General features: G+C 36.6%; 1 protein-coding gene across 1 annotated transcript; it reads left to right on the top strand.

Annotated features, from left to right (window-relative positions):
- Positions 1-6,074: 6,074 nt before the first annotated feature.
- Positions 6,075-12,643, top strand: LOC141829366 (tubulin-folding cofactor E-like). The gene is made up of 5 exons (XM_074716819.1): positions 6,075-6,138; positions 6,460-6,551; positions 6,626-6,702; positions 10,995-11,072; positions 12,298-12,643. The coding sequence occupies exons 1-5, from the start codon at positions 6,086-6,088 to the stop codon at positions 12,394-12,396; spliced, it is 399 nt and encodes a 132-aa protein (XP_074572920.1). The 5' UTR covers positions 6,075-6,085; the 3' UTR covers positions 12,397-12,643.
- Positions 12,644-16,213: the final 3,570 nt, after the last annotated feature.

Below are 16,213 nucleotides of genomic sequence, written 5' to 3'. Positions count from 1 at the left end.
TAAAAATTATTTGAGTTAAAATTAATTTGAGTAAAACTTATTTGAGTTAAAATTAATTTAAGTAAAATTGTTTTAAATTAAAATTATTTTAAATAAAATTGTTTAAGTTAAAATTAATTTAAGTAAAATTATTTAAGTTAAAATTAATTTAAGTAAAATTGTTTAAGTTGATTTCTAAGTAAATTTTTTTTATCTAATTCATCTCATCCATTTTTAAATTGTCAAACAGTTAATCCTATAGGTTTTATGAGATGACTTTTTAATTTTATCTTATTAATTATTGTTTTAGGTATCTATTATTTGATTAACTTTGAGTTAGATTCAAGTTTAACCATTCGACTTTCTAAACCTATATTTCAAGAAACAGTTTCCAGGCAGTGGCGAGGCAAAGAAGTCTTCTTGGGTATTAGAACAATGACCACATTCTAAGACAAAACTGATTTAGGAAATTATAAGTTTAGCTAGTCTAGGGAAAAATTTTGGTCTTAACTAGTTACTAAATGCCGAAGTAGCTTTAGTTAATCAACCTGGCTAAGGAAACCAAGTAAGGTACTCTTTACCCTACTTGACCACTTAAACCGAGTCTCCCTAATGTACTATCGTCTCGCTCCACCTTAGTACTAGGTTGGCAAGATTTAATCACATATTAGTCGTTATCTAGCTTAGGTTCTTCTAATGCAGAAAAAATATAGAAAATGCAAGCAATCAATTATGGTTTGGATTCCCTGGATCGTGACCCTTGTTGGGTCGGATCAATGTATTTGATCCTTAGGGATCTAGAATCGGTTCGTTCCAACTGGATTAACCAATTTGGACTTGGGAACCCATGCTTGGACTCTAGGCCTATTTTGTTTGTGTTCTGTGCAACTTGTTGGGTCGGATCAAATGTATTTGATCCTTAGGGATCTAGAATCGGTTCGTTCCAACTGGATTAACCAATTTGGACTTGGGAACCCATGCTTGGACTCTAGGCCTATTTTGTTTGTGTTCTGTGCAACAGTGTCATGAATGACCTATTCTTTGATTTGTGTCCAATGCCTGATCGATTGTATCCAGCTTTCTGATATCCAAGTATCATGTCAAGATACTTAGACCCAGACGTGAATTTTTCAAGCGACCGTCTGAGGTCATCAATTTGAAATTTTAATTGGGAATTCTCTTTCTCAAGTTGAACTTGAGTCGAATTCTCAATTAGAGTAGCCTCAGTTGACAGCTCAATGTTGACTTTCTCCTTGAAGAGAGATATCTCCTCTTGGAGTGATTCAATCAAAACATTGGATTTTGCTAATTTCTTTGAAAGATTAATTATTATTGAATACAAGCATTCGGTACTTACAACGGTGTGGGAACCTTTGAAAACAGATGTGGATTCATGGCTTGTGTCGGTGTCCAAGTCGCTGTCACTTTTTGTCGGTTCGTTCCTTGCCAGAAGTGCGAGGAAGCTCGTTGTCGTGGGTTCTTCGTCCGAATCTTTTGATGACGACTTGTCCCAGGTTGCCTTGAGTGCTTTCTTCTTGGTTTTTCAATCCTTCTTTTGGTTTGGACAATCGGCCTTGAAGTGACCCTTCTTGTTGCATCCGTAGCATCTGAGCTCTATTTTGTCGGTTGAAGTTGGACTATTCGTCTTGTTCACCAACTTCTTTACCTCCGACTTCTTGACTCCGCATTTTCTCCATATCATCTTTCGTACAAGATTTACGAGCTCCGTTGTGACTTCGTCGTTTGTTTCAGAGTCCGATGAGTCTGAATCTTCGACTACCTTTTTCGCCTTCTTTTCTTTGCTTGTTCCTGCAAGAAGAGCAATACCCTTCTTTTCCATTTTGGCGTTAGACTGCTCATGTAATTCAAATTTAGAAAAAAGTTCATCAAGTTTTACCTTTAAAAGGTCCCTGGAGACCTTGTAAGCATCCACCATAGATGCCCACAAAGTGTTCCTTTCAGTGCATACCTGATTATGTCCCAATTTTCGATTTGTTGTCCGATTACGTGTAGACCGTTGAGGATATTCTGGATTTTAGCGTACAGCCCGCTCGCCGACTCCCCGTCCATCATCCTGATATTATACAATTTATTCATTAATAAATCACGTTTACTCACCTTTGTGTCGGAGGTGCCTTCATGCAGTTCGATCAATTTGTTCCACAAGTCTTTCGCACTAATGAATGGTCTGACCCAGTTCAGTTCCTCCTTGGTCAGCCCGCATTGCAAGGTTTGTGTGGCTTTCATGTCTGCCTCGATCTTTTTCCTCGTGGCCACGTCCCACTTCTCGCAAGTCTGTGGTAGACCGTTATTGTCAGTCGGGATTGTGAATCCCATCTGGATGACTATCCACATCTCCACTTGAGTCTTCAGGTGGTACTCCATCCTACCTTTCTAGTAGGTGAAGTCCTCCCTTGAGAACAGAGGTGGTCTTGCGGTGCTGAAGCCTTCCTGATGAGCCATTAATCTAGCACACAGAAAGACAAAAAAACTGACGTTCCAAGACTTGGTCTTGGATTTAGTAGTGCGGGATAAAAGAATAAAATAAATTTAAAAAAACTTTGAAAAAAAATTGAAATCAATTTGAAAAACCTTCTCGATCAGTGGTTGCACTAGATTCAAGAACCCCGCTCTGATACCAATTGTAGGATCGGATAAGCGCTAGAGGAGGGTGAATAATGCTTATAGTAGTTTTCCCCAGTTTCGAAAACTCATATTGATAATCATGCTTGTTTGTTAATCGAGTATATGCAGCGGAAATAAGAACAATAAAACAAGCACACAATGACACATTTATTTTTACTTGGTTCACAGCCTAAGGCTGCTACTCCAAGGCCCACGATATGTGATCATTTACATATGAGCAATCCACTAATAAATTTATTTCCTTACGGGAACAAGTTGTAATGATTTACAAAGCCAACGATAAATAAAACTTTTATCGTATTAACAAATATAACAAAAATTAAATCGTTACCCAAAGCTAGAGTTTGAAGATCGTCTTTCTGGCGCGATTCCGGCGTTACGACGGCTGGACGGATGTTGCTGCTCGCTCAGGGTGTTGTTGGCTTGACTTGGATTGATGTGAATTTGCTCTGAAAATTACTGTTCCAGAAGCCTCTGTTCGAAGTCCACTTTTTATAAGACCTGGTCAACTGGAACCTCATTCTGGTCGACTCCACGTAGACCACCAATCCACTATCCTCGTAGCTAACTCAGCCTTTCGATCGACTGGAATCTCCATTCTGGTCGACTCCGTGCAGACATGGAGGGTATTGATAGACTTTGACTTCCACTGTATTTATCCAATCTCGAGTCGCCTGGAATCCACAATCCGATCGACTGGACCGTCGATCCTGGAACCTCGGATAAGGTCGCCCGGAGTCAAAGACTTCACCTCTCCAATCTGCATTACAAGTTAGCTCCAAAATATAGATGAACAGATTGAAGAATAGTTATTTGAACTATTTCTTGATCTTAACTTCAGGTTTCCAGTGAAACATTGGGTTAAACCCACTCCTATAGTTCCACTTTGGGAATGCATCCTAACCCACTCCTCTCGGGAGAATTTACCTTACTTTGCCAATCAAATCCTTCAAACTTGTTAAATTTTCTACTCAGTTGTGGTCCTTGGCCCTCAAAAATTTTTTGCTAGATCCCGGTCCTCTTGACTGTCAGACTTCACCAAACCTCTGGTCCTTCTGACCGTACTCGCTTGGACTTTGACCATGCTTTTCGATCCTCTGACACTGTATGGACTTGCACCTAGTGCACTTGACCTGCCAAGTCTTCTACCTAATCCTCCAGACCAGGACTTACCCTTGTCTAGCCTACAACTAGGACTTTACTTTTTGCCTAGCCTCAACTAGGACTTTACCTGTGCTCTCTGCACATTAGATCAACTTGTTAGTCCAACAATACACTTACTTGAACCTCGTGTCATTATCAAAATCAAGGTTCGATCATCTGGTGCTTCCCCATAAGATTGGGAAATGAGAAGACAAAATGTATGAAGTTGTTCATAATTCAAGATATTTTTATTAACCTTGTAAAATAATAAGACAATGGATTTCTCTCTGTCTATTACAAGATATAAGCCCCTATTTATACATGAATATAGGAACCTATTCTAGGAGAATTATTCTAAAAAAGAAAAACAGAATATTTATCCTTAACAGAATATTTTAACAATTCCTAAATATTCTAACACTTCCCCTCAAGCTGGAAGATATAAATTATATGTACCCAGCTTGTTACATATGTAGTCAATTCGAGGATGTTCTTTGTCTTCATACAAAATACCCTTTCCTGGAGCACCTCTGATATATCGGATAATGCTTGTTACAACATCCCAATGTTCCTTGCATGGAGACGCAGACGAGCAGAAGAAGATGCTGCTTCTGTTGAGAAGAGGAGACGCAGACGAGCAGAAGAAGATGGTGCGATCCTTACGTCGATACCCTAGCCGCATGATGAAGACATGCTGCTTAGAAGTGCGCGACCACGGGAAGAGTGGCGTCGCGAGGAAGAAATAGGAGCGCGCAACCACGGGAAGAGTGACGTCGCGAGGAAGAAACAGGAGCGCGCGACCACGGGAAGAGTGGTGTCGCGAGGAAGACGTGTTGCTCGTTGCGTCGAGGAAGACACGACGAGGAAGCCGCTGTGATTGCTGCGTCGCGACGAGGAAAACGCGCGACGAGGAAGGCGGCGGAGGAGACGTTCTGCTCATCGTGTCGAGGAAAACGCACGATAAGGAAGCCGTTGCGATTGCTGCGTCGCGACGAGGATAACGCGTGACGAGGAAGGCGGCGGCGGAGGAGACGTGGCCTGCTCGTCGCGTCGAGGAAGACGCACGACGAGGAAGCCGTTGCGATTGCTACGTCGCGATGAGGAAAACATGTGACGAGGAAAGACGACAAACAAAAACACACGCAAGGAAAACGCGTGGCGAACAGAGAAAGAAGGAAGCGGCTTGTGATTGATGCATCGCGACGAGGAAAATGCGCGACGAGAAAAGACGACGAACTGAAACACACGCGAGGAAAATGCGTGGCGAACAGAGAGAGAAGGAAGCCGCTGAGATTACTGCGTCGCGACGAGGAAAGACGGCAAATAGAAACGCACGCGAGGAAAACACGTGGTGAACAGAGAGAGAGAAGGAAGAGGATTGGTTTGGGCGGATAACCCTAAACCTAAAAGAGGGAGGAAAACCCAAACCTAAACACGAGCACACGCGAGGAAAACGCGTAGCGAACAAGGAGGGAGAGAAGGAAGAGGATTGGTTTGGTAGGATAACCCTAAACCTAGCCTTGCATTCTGATACCATGTAAAATAATAAGACAATGGATTTCTCTCTCAGTCTATTATAATATATAAGCCCTATTTATATATGAATATAGGGACCTATTCTCTAGGAGAATTATTCTAAAAAAGAAAAACAGAATATTTATCCTTAACAGAATATTTTAACAATTCCTAAATATTCTAACAAACCCATATATTATCAGGGGGAGTCATTGATTGAGTGCTTGTGATTACATGTTAAGGAATTACAATGACAGTCAACAAGGGATGATATCTGCTACTGAACGGTGATTGTGCAAACTCACTATTTGCAAAAGGAAAATGAGAAAAGTCTTATTTGAATGATGTTTATGTGTATATATGATTCTTACAGTTTTGATCGGTTCCTGGCATATAATGGAAAATCCAATGATATTACAAGGGGAGCAATTTCAGTCATAGGGGAGCAATTTCAGTCATAACATGAAATGAAATTTGTAATTAGTGATTCAGGACAGGTGATCCTGATCCCTTCATATTATAGCCTAGTTTGCAGTGATCTTGAATTATTCTAATTGAACTAGAATTGCAGACAAATGTTGCAAGTACGAATTTGGGGTGTTGCATGTTGCTGGTGAAACAGTTTTCTCCATTGTCTACTCTCACAACTTCCTTGATTCTAGCAAAAAAATCTGAATTGCATGTATACCCATAATTTGGATAGATATTAGGGATCATGTTTGAATAGAAATTTTGTATAGATTGGTACCTTGCGTATCTTAATGTTTATATTAGTGAATAATGCAGATATGTCCGTCTTGTTATGTCAAAGATGCAATCAGATGATCCAGAGGAAATTCAACGGTTTCATCCTAGGTAATACACTGCTTTTGTCTTTATATTTGTTAATGCAACAAGTTGTCAAAGATGCAATATGATCTAGAGGAAATTCAACGCTTTCATCCTAGGTAATACACTGCTTTTTTCTTCATCTTTGTTAATGCAACAAGTTGATGCTTTGTGTGTAGGAGAGTGTGACACCATCATTAATTTGTTTCATTCCATTAAGGATTTCTGTTTGTCCCTTTTGACTCCATGCCATTATAGAGTAAATTTTTTATTTACCAATCAATTGGAAAAGCGCGATGGCTTAATTAGATTGTCTAGATATTATGATTTAGCTTCTCATGAATGCAGATTTGTGGAGCTTAAGGCACTGCATGGTATTGCTGATGAGACACCATCATCTGGAATTTCTGGACCACAGAAAATGTCTTCAGGACTTATTTGTACGGTTTTAACGTGACTTGAAAATAATCAGTAGCCAATAATATATTGAAAGAATTTCTCTTTGGTTGTACAGGTGTTACGTTGAAGTGTGTTGGCGCTTCCATGGGAGAAAAACAACCCTTGACCAAGAAGCTGCCATCTACTACTACTGTATGCCATTTGATTCATTGTAAAACCATTTTCTCTTATGAAGTATCTACCAATCCACTTTGACTTAACCAAAGATGAAGGTAACGATCTATATGCCAGTCAATATGGACGGAATTTAGTGTTCCAACGGAATAACGGCTTGCATCAGAAATAGATACAGAGAGAAGAGAGATTGATGAAGAGAGACCATCATCGGAGCCGTGACAACATACATAGTGGATGTTGGGTTGTTGGGGGGGGGGGGGGGGGGGGGGGGGGTGTATCTAGTCAAAGATAAATCAAAGAGAAGGGGGAATTGCTGGGAAAGGAGAGAGATGGGCAGTAGGCGTCGTGGTGGTAGTGAGTGTGTATCAAGTGACAATCTAGATCACGAGAGGGGAGAGATGTGAGTTGTGACATAAAAGAAAATTACATATAATTCATAATCAAATTATCTTATATGTATATTTGCTTTAATTGTAAACTTATTAAAATAAATTCAAATTGAATTTAATTTGAATCTGCTTTATGTTAATCACCATGTCTACTCGGGGATTCCATCCAACTCTAAATTAATTGACATTCAACTTGAATTTTTAAAATATTAATTTAATTTAGCTTAATTAATTATCTATTTTTTAAAAATAATTTAAAATGTATTTTTTAAAAATAGATAAAATTTGGTATATAACATTGGTGAAGACTAGAACCTACTACCCTAGGACATTATTATACTTATTCATCTGACACGGATCTGAAGTAAATATAATAATCATAAATTATTTTTTATTAATGAAATATAATACAAAAGTTTCTTTGTCAATCATCTCATTATTGGCTCCAAGGGCTAACATTAACAGACACATCCATCACATGAGACTCCAAGAGCTCCTCTTCATTTCAAGATTTACGTTTAATGCTAACTTCATTAATATCTCACTGAAATTCTTAGAAGAATTTAATGTTCTTTTGTCCAACTTTTCTCTTAATTTTTTTCAGTTATTGAAATTGTATTTCATATGGCTAATTCTAGTTCTATTTAACTTGCTTTAGTTTATAAAATATTTTCAACATATTTGAAGCTTTGGGTGTTTTACATTCTTATCTATTAGCATGATTTTATTTTCAAATACCGTATACCAATTCTATGTTGAATATGATTGGTGAATTTATCCATAAATAAATAGGGAGTTGATCTATAATGTAGTCTTTTGACACACTTTGTTTTTCTCCACCATTCAAGCTTTGAATTTAATTGATTTGTACTTGATGAAGATAAGTGATGCTCTTTTAAAAATCTATAAGTGCAGAAATAAAGATTCTAAAGTCCAACTTTTAATTTGGTATAATTTGGAAAATGATGTTCCTATTTAGGAAATGGTGTAAAGTGCAGTTCCAACATTTGAAAGAAACTTCGGTCAAAGAGTTTAAGTTCAATAGTTCCAACATTTGACAGGAAAATTTGGAAATTGAAAGTTCAATTAAAAGAGTCTTCAAGAGTCTTTAATCTAGTCAAGAGTTCAGTCAAAGTATATTTATGAGAGTTTTATGTTTTCTATGTTTGAAGAGTGCACCTATTAGCGTAAATATGCATGTTTGCTTTACTATTGGAATATGAAATAGAAAAATGAATTTTTAAGAAATTGTTTCAATTGTGTGATGATGTGATGCCTAGTATTTCTTAGGTGTGATGCCTAAGTTTCTATAACCTTTCTACACTTCTTTACCACTACATTTTGGATTTCTACTCCACATAAATAATCAAGCTCTCTTCTTACTGCATTAGTACTCTTGTCTATTAACATGATTTTATTTGAAAATAACATATATCAAGAAGAATAATTGGTGAATTTATCCTTTAATAGATAGGGATATAGAGTTGATCAATATTGTAAATCTACAGTTAGAAAATCTTTGGACACACTCCCATTAGCTCTAAAATTAGTAACTATATTATTCGACATTACTTTTATCACATCAATGTAACTCATCTTTTTTTTTTAACATTAGGACCCTATTATAAGCTTTGTCAAAGTAAATAAAAATTATATGTAAATATTTTCTCTATATTTTTCATTAGTGTCTTATCTAAGTAATTTATGCTTGATCTCCTGACATGATACGAAATTAATTCTGTAAAATACATATCTCATCTTTTATGCTTTAAGTTTCTAAAATTTCATGGGTTGACAATTTGACTAACTTGATTTCACTATAATTAATATAACATTTCACATCACTTTTATTCTTAGAAGTAGGTACTAAAAAAAATTTATTCTTCATTCCTTAGACACCTTAATTCTTAGCTTTTATTGAATAATGTTAACTAAATTATACCTTAGCTTTTATCATCTGGACCTACACTCGCTTTCCATTCCTTTAATGCTTTTTAAACCCTGTTAATGCTAAAAACAAATATGCATTATATTCATTTGCCAAAGAGATATAGTAGTTTTCAAGTATAAGCAAGAGTATTGTAAGGAAAATATCATTTTGAAAAATACATTAGACTATGTGTCAATAAAATGAAATGCAAAAAAAGAAGAATCATTAATTAACAAAATGGGTTTCCATGACATCTGGGTTTCTCTAAGAAAGTAGCTAAAATCAATGAGGACCCTAAAATACTTGTGCTCCTGCAAAACTAGAGGTTTAGAAAATTATAGAATAACCACAAAATTGCAAAGCGATTAAACAGAAGAATGTTCATTAATTATGATCTTATTTAAGAATTTATAGGTCAACAAGCGTTGTAAATCACATTTTAGCACTAGATTGTCAGTTAAGAATATAATTAACTTTCAATCTTTATGTCACTCGTACAAATCACACATTTATATCCGCATTAGCACATTTGGACGTTTGTTTTAAAGCAAAAAAAAAAAGAAGTGAATTACTAAACTCAAGTCTATAGGGTATTAATGATGTTAGCTGACATGTGGACCGAAAGCCTCATCAGTTATAAATAGCGATATAGCATAATGCATAAGATTGACCATATACAACACATGCACCCATGTTGCCCTTTATATGACTAGGCTTAGATTATTCACCTTTTTATTATTTAATTGGTTATTTATAATAGTCATTTATTCACTTTTAATATTATCACATTCATAACAATTTTACAACCTATGTCATTATTAGTAATTATAGATGAGCTCAAGATCTAAGCTATAGCATATAAAAAACATGCAAATATCAAGATAAAATCAGTATTGAACACGGCAACCAACTTATTAACCTAATAGGCTTAAATTGGTCAAAATAAGTACAATCGAGTTTGATTTGAATCCACTCGACCCTAAACACAAGGCTCACTTGATGGATTCAACCAAACTCTTTAAGTAAACCTCAAATAGATCCTCAAAAGTCACAAGTTGAACCAAGTTGGTTCAGTTCAGCGTATTTAACTGTTAAAATAAAAAAGTAGAATAAAAATACTATGTATAACCTCTGGTGCTATTACGAACCTTAGTTTATTTGTAACCAAATTTGTACTGATAAATTTCTAAATTAGTTATTTGTATATAAAAGCTCCAGTGCTGTTACTAACCTTAGTTGAGTATCTGTAACCAATTTTGTATAATAAACTTAAATTACGTAGTTGTAACCAATTTCTATTGTCTCAATTTTTGAGCTATATATACTACGTTGATGAGCTATATATTTTGTGTTGAAAAGTTTTTGTTATATTTATTTGCTGCTCTGGACAAATTTTTAATTTTGCCACTTGTGATTTCCAATGAAGTTCAGCGTATTTGTTCATTCTTCAATTTTCCCAAATTATTGGACACAGTAATAAATTAAGTAAAAAATGTTGAAATTATTCAGTAATATTTTCTGGATAGATGACGCCCATCATTAACAAGTGTGTCATCAATCCCTGTTAGCTTTAGTATAGCGGCTCCATCAGGCATTACTGTGATTGGTGGCAGTGCTCATGGCACTGCTGGTGATGGTAGCAGGTATCCATGGGGGATATTCTGCCAGAGCTGTCATAAGGGAGAAGAATAAAGAGGGTGTGGGTAGACTAGATGTGAATGAATTAGATTATGACTTACATCTTGGACACATTATAAATGTGAAATGATATTTTTGAAATTTAAAAGTTAAACAGATGAGGAATAATTGAAATTTTGTCACACTGAAGCCCAATATTTTAAATTGCTTGGCTCTGGATTTATGTCTGTTTCTCCTGTTATAAGTATGATTAATAGTATGTTGCATTAAAAACCAAAGCAATTACCTTTTCCACTTTTTGGATGTCTATCAAACTATATGATTTTTGGAATCAATTTCAATACCTGCAGGTTGGCAAGCTTAAGGCTCTTTGTGAAAGTTTCTTCAAATTGAAGGGCATCAGGTTGAAATTGTTTATTCAGGAGCAGGTATTTATTTGAGTTATTATATTAGTTTTAGCTACTTTAATCACCAACCAGTCAATTGTTAATGATCTTTGCAATCATCATGCCAATTACATTGCATTTCTCTGCAACATGGACAATGTTTAAGGGCCCTGATTAGAGTACAAATCCGTTTATCCCTGGTAAGGCTTGCTTGTTCATATGTTTGAGTAAGTCAATCATTTAAATCGACAGCCAAATCTGAGATAGAATAATATAGAACGGTTATTTTTTGGTATTGTGTAATAGAATGGGAATAAAAATTGAAATGAAATGGAATGGAAAGGAGAATGCCCTTTTTCATTCTTTGGTTTGGTTATGGTTTTGGAATCATACTATCAGTGGAACAATTCATTATATATTTGACCCATTCCGCTAATCCTTCTAGTCAACCTGACTTTTCTTGGTTCATCCCTGTTTGGTCAGTTACACTGCCACCGACCTGCCCTGGTTGCCCAACATACTTGGCTCATCTGACACCCAATATGCTCAGCTTGGTGGATCCATCTGGCTAGTTGGCCACCTATCTGGTCAATTTGGTTTGCCCAACCATTTAGTCAATTGACCTAATCAGTTACTCATTTTATTTGACCATTCTAATTTTGAAATAATAACTTGATAAATAATATAATGTTTGGTAAATTGCTAAAACTATGATGCATTTTACCTGTTTTAATACAGGTTTAAACAATTAAGGTTTATAAGTATTTTTTCTATATAATTAATTAGTTTGATTGGAGTGTGATTTGTACATGTGGTGTATAATTTGATGACTAAGCATGTTGACACATTAGCACTTAACAGAGGTTTGATAGAATTGTAACCGTGATGGATTTATTATGAATTCCTAAAATACATTATTGATTTGTTAAATTTGAAACCTCGGGATAGAATATGTAAAGTACATGATAGAAAAGGTCATCAATTTCCTCTCCAATTAATTATCCATCTCGTTATTGAAATGAAATGATAAAGAATGAATCATTTTCATTCCATTTAATTCACCTTACGGCACAATGAAACAGTTTAGTTTGATAATGCTCAAAGTACACAGTCAAATATTTGTTATCGGCTGATATATGGAAATACGAATAATTAATCTCATGAATTTTTTGTTGTTATTCATTTAAATATAAAGTTTGGCTAGTTGTCTCAGACCAGTCCAATAATGAGATCAACTCTTTCCTTCTAAAACTTTGCTTTGTAACAGGAGGCGCCACTGGCTTCATTGCTAGATGATGATATGACCCCGCTTGGGGATGTTGGATTAAGCCAAGAAACAACAATTTTAGTGGATGAAGAAAGTTAGGATTGGAAATCCGGTTTGTTTGCTGTGTTGGTGAATGGTGGTGTGCGTCATCTGCCATAAGCTTGCTCTCGTGACACTGTCAGCGAATCTTATATCCTTCTGTAAAGCTTATGTTGTGTGATTTATATTTCAGTTCACTGACTGAGGTTATCGTAGATAGATACCTTTTGTTATTCTATTTAATTGATCGTTTGTTTAGGAAGTTTTTGATTGGTGCAATTTGATCATCTTTGGATTGCCATAAACAAAGAAAAGCAATGACCTCTTTTATTCATTTTCTTTGAAACGATGGAACCAAATATTTCACTAAATCATTAAAAAAAACTACCGTATTTCTATTATATCCATGCCCCTTCCCAAAACAGTCATAAATCAGATTTCTTATTTTATCAACAATTGAACGTAGCATCTATCTACTAAACTATTCTCAAAATGTCGTAGGCCCAACTGAGCTTGTCCACAATTGGCGTTTCGAAGTCGCTGATTTTTTAAAAGACGCTTACATTTTATATTGTCCAAGAGGTGTATTTATTTTCGATTATACCTCTCATCTCTCAATTTTAAAAAATTAATTTTCATTATTTAAATTGTTTTAAATTTAATTATTTCATATGGAGTTTCATGTAAAAGTGTGATTGATGATTTTAAAATTTTTATTTTTTTTAAAAAAAATTACATCATTGAACTCATGATCATCTTTAAATTTATTTATATATTTTTTAAAAGATTTAAGGTATTATTTTTTTAAAAAAAATTGGCAACATCTTTGTATTAAATTTTTAAAATCAATACCATTGTGATTTCTCTTCTTCTGCAAAAAGGTGGATCCGCCACCTTAGCGGCCCCACAACCATCTGTGAAGAGATAAATCGAGAAAGTGCAGTTGGTTACGACGCAAGAGGGTATTGCCTGGCAAATTCGAACCCTTGCCCTCTTCTGTAAGTCTGTTGTGTCGTAACCAACTCACCTATGCTCCGGGGGCCATTGTGATCTCTTCTGCAGAGTACTATGTTAGTGTTGATTTTTTCAACCAACATTGTTGGAAATCAACATCAAAGTGGTATTGTTTTAAGAAACCAATACTAAAAATAATTTATTTATTTATAATTATCTAATTTTTAATTTAATTTTTTTTTGCAATTAGCTATTTAAAAAGATAAAAAATAAATTTTTTAATTTTAATTTTATAATTTTTTATTAACCTTCTTTTTATTTTATAAAATTTTTATTAAAAATTTAAATTAAAAAACATAAATAATTTTAGGAGATGATTCTGAGTTTAATAATGTAAATTTTAAAAGGAGTTTTTAAAATCATCAATCAGAAACTTCTTAATCTTAACGAAATAATTAAAAAAAATTAGTTTGATCAGGTTCGGTTTAAATAAAGGAAATCAATTTTTAAAAGTTGAAAGACGTGGAGGGGTGTAATCAGAAATAAGTGTGTTTTTGAGCAATTTAAAATTTAGATGCCTCTTTTGAGAATTTTAAAGACGTCCTTTGGAAAATTATCAAAATACTTTTCTTTAGGGTTGACTATTAGATCTAGTGGACGGAGGATACCTACCTAGGTTGATTGGAGTTGTTCGTTGGGTCTATGCCTTGACCCTGGATCAATGGCCTGGTTATCTGTTATTAGGGGCGAAGCCACGAGGAGGTAGATAGGATCCACTGTCCTCCCCCTAGCTTTTTGATTTTCATTAATTTTAATTTATTTTAAAATTAATAATTAATTGTTAAATATTTAAAATGTGGTCTCCCTTTTCGTGGAAACTTGCCTCTGCCGCTGTCTATTATTGATATAGTGCAACAAGTTGGAACTGTAATTGGTTCATTTTTAGATGTATTTGGTATATATATATATATATATATATATATATATATATATATATATATATATATATGTTTCGGCTCCTTGTCGACGATAGCCACACCATCAGACAAAAGGAGGTCGTGTCAACCTGCACTTCCCTGTCGATGAGAGAGGCCTGAGGAGACAACAACTGAACGCACGGGTTAGCGGGGCGTCGGGGAGTCCCGGCGTGGCCACTCCGACGCTCAAGTCAGGCAACGAGCAAAGAAGTGTGTATTCGGGAAAAAAAAATCAGAACCCTCTTGTCATACCTGTGGAGCTTATATAGGAGTGGCGAGGGCAATATTTTAGGATCTCGGCGCCTGTGATTGGCTATCGATCTGCTATTAATGTGGTAAGGATAATCTTTGAGGGATTTTGAATACCTAATGGCTCGGATTTGCTGATCTTCATCTGACGGTTCTAACCACGCGAGTTATCTTCTTTGGATGATTGGGATGAGGATGGGCCAAGTAAGGGACTTGATCTATGCTCCAGTTCTCACAGATAAGTTGCCGAACTTGGTTAAAAGGTCAGCGTGATGATCTGTTGTTATCCATTCCCAGACATGGGGTCGGGAATGGATGCCTTGATAAGTGAGGGTATTGCTAATCTTGCCTTGATCGAGGGGTCTCCGTAGAGATGTCCTAAACTCCTCGCGGAGGTAGTGTAGGAAAAAGGGCGACACAGAGGCCTAGTCCTGAGATTGGCTTGTACTACTGGGGCCTTTCCCTGGGGAAGGCGTGTGCTGCCGTGACCTTTTTATGAGGTAAGCATGCAATGCGGCAACCTCGCTATGAGGTAGGCATATGATGCCGGTATCTTATCATGAGGTAAGCATGCGATGCGGCGACCTTCCTAGGAGGTAGGCATATGATGCCGGTACCTTGTCATTGTTGGATCTCTTGAACACGGCTAGAGAGGGGGGGGGGGTGTGAATAGCCGTACACACTTTTCGCTTCTCTTACTTAATCTTTGGTTACGCAGCGGAAATATCAACTTGTTCAGAGCTAAATGAAGATCAGCAAGCTAAGACGAGGATTTACGAGGTTCGGAGATAACTTGCTCCTACTCCTCGGCGTGTCCGTAAGGTGGACGACTCCTTGATCTTTCGGCAGATCGAACCCCGGTAGCACCGGCTAAAAACTTTCTCCTTCTCGGTGGAGGAACCTCTCCACAGTTTGTCTCAACAGATATGAATAAAGCACAAGACAAAGGAGAACTAAGGAATGCGTCAAAGACTAAGAATGAGAAGAACAACAAAGACCGCTTGCAGCTTAAGCCTGTCTCTCCAAACCAGGACGTTGCTCTTCTTCTTTCTCTAGCTTCGACTAACAGATTGATCTCCAGATTTCAGCACTTCAAAGAATGAACGTTCAATAAGATTAATCGATACTTTCCTTAGCGCCTCTTCAGCTTCTTTTATAGACCTGCATCCTCGATTACAGTGCCCAACGGATCTCTGACAAAAGCTGTAGTCTCCCTTCCCTGCCAACTGCAGGTACTGCTACCTGCTTTCGTGCGCCGTTTGCTCGTAATCCTTTTTGCAGAAAAGACAGCTCGAAGATCGCCTTGGAACTTCCACTGTTTGTTTGAAATCTCCCTCTCAAACCTGTCCTGTATACCTGCACACTCAAAAGTAGCATTAGAACGTTCCAATATTAGGACAGTATGAAAGAAAGCAATGTAACAGTCATGTCCGAGCTTAGCTACCAAAGCATTCTCGGACTTATCAGATTCTGAGTCACAAAGACTCCCTGATGATCGAGCTACCAAAGCTCTCCCGGACCAACTCGGCCATTCGCACCAAGCTCCCGGCCTAATCAGGTTCTGAGCCACCAAGGCTCCCTGAAGTCGAGCTACCAAAGCTCTCTGTCCCGAGCCGAGCTACCAAAGCTCTCTCTCGGACCATTGATAGAGTTCCGCAAGTATACGGAATGTCGTTAAGTAATAAAAAGATCGAATC

This window comes from Curcuma longa, chromosome 5 (genome assembly GCF_044706935.1).
Source record: "Curcuma longa cultivar G26 ecotype Majalengka, Jawa Barat chromosome 5, ITB_CL_G26_1.1, whole genome shotgun sequence".
Classification (NCBI taxonomy): domain Eukaryota; kingdom Viridiplantae; phylum Streptophyta; class Magnoliopsida; order Zingiberales; family Zingiberaceae; genus Curcuma; species Curcuma longa.
Note: the sequence above shows the minus strand (reverse complement) of the source record. Positions and strands in the feature narration are given on the sequence as shown.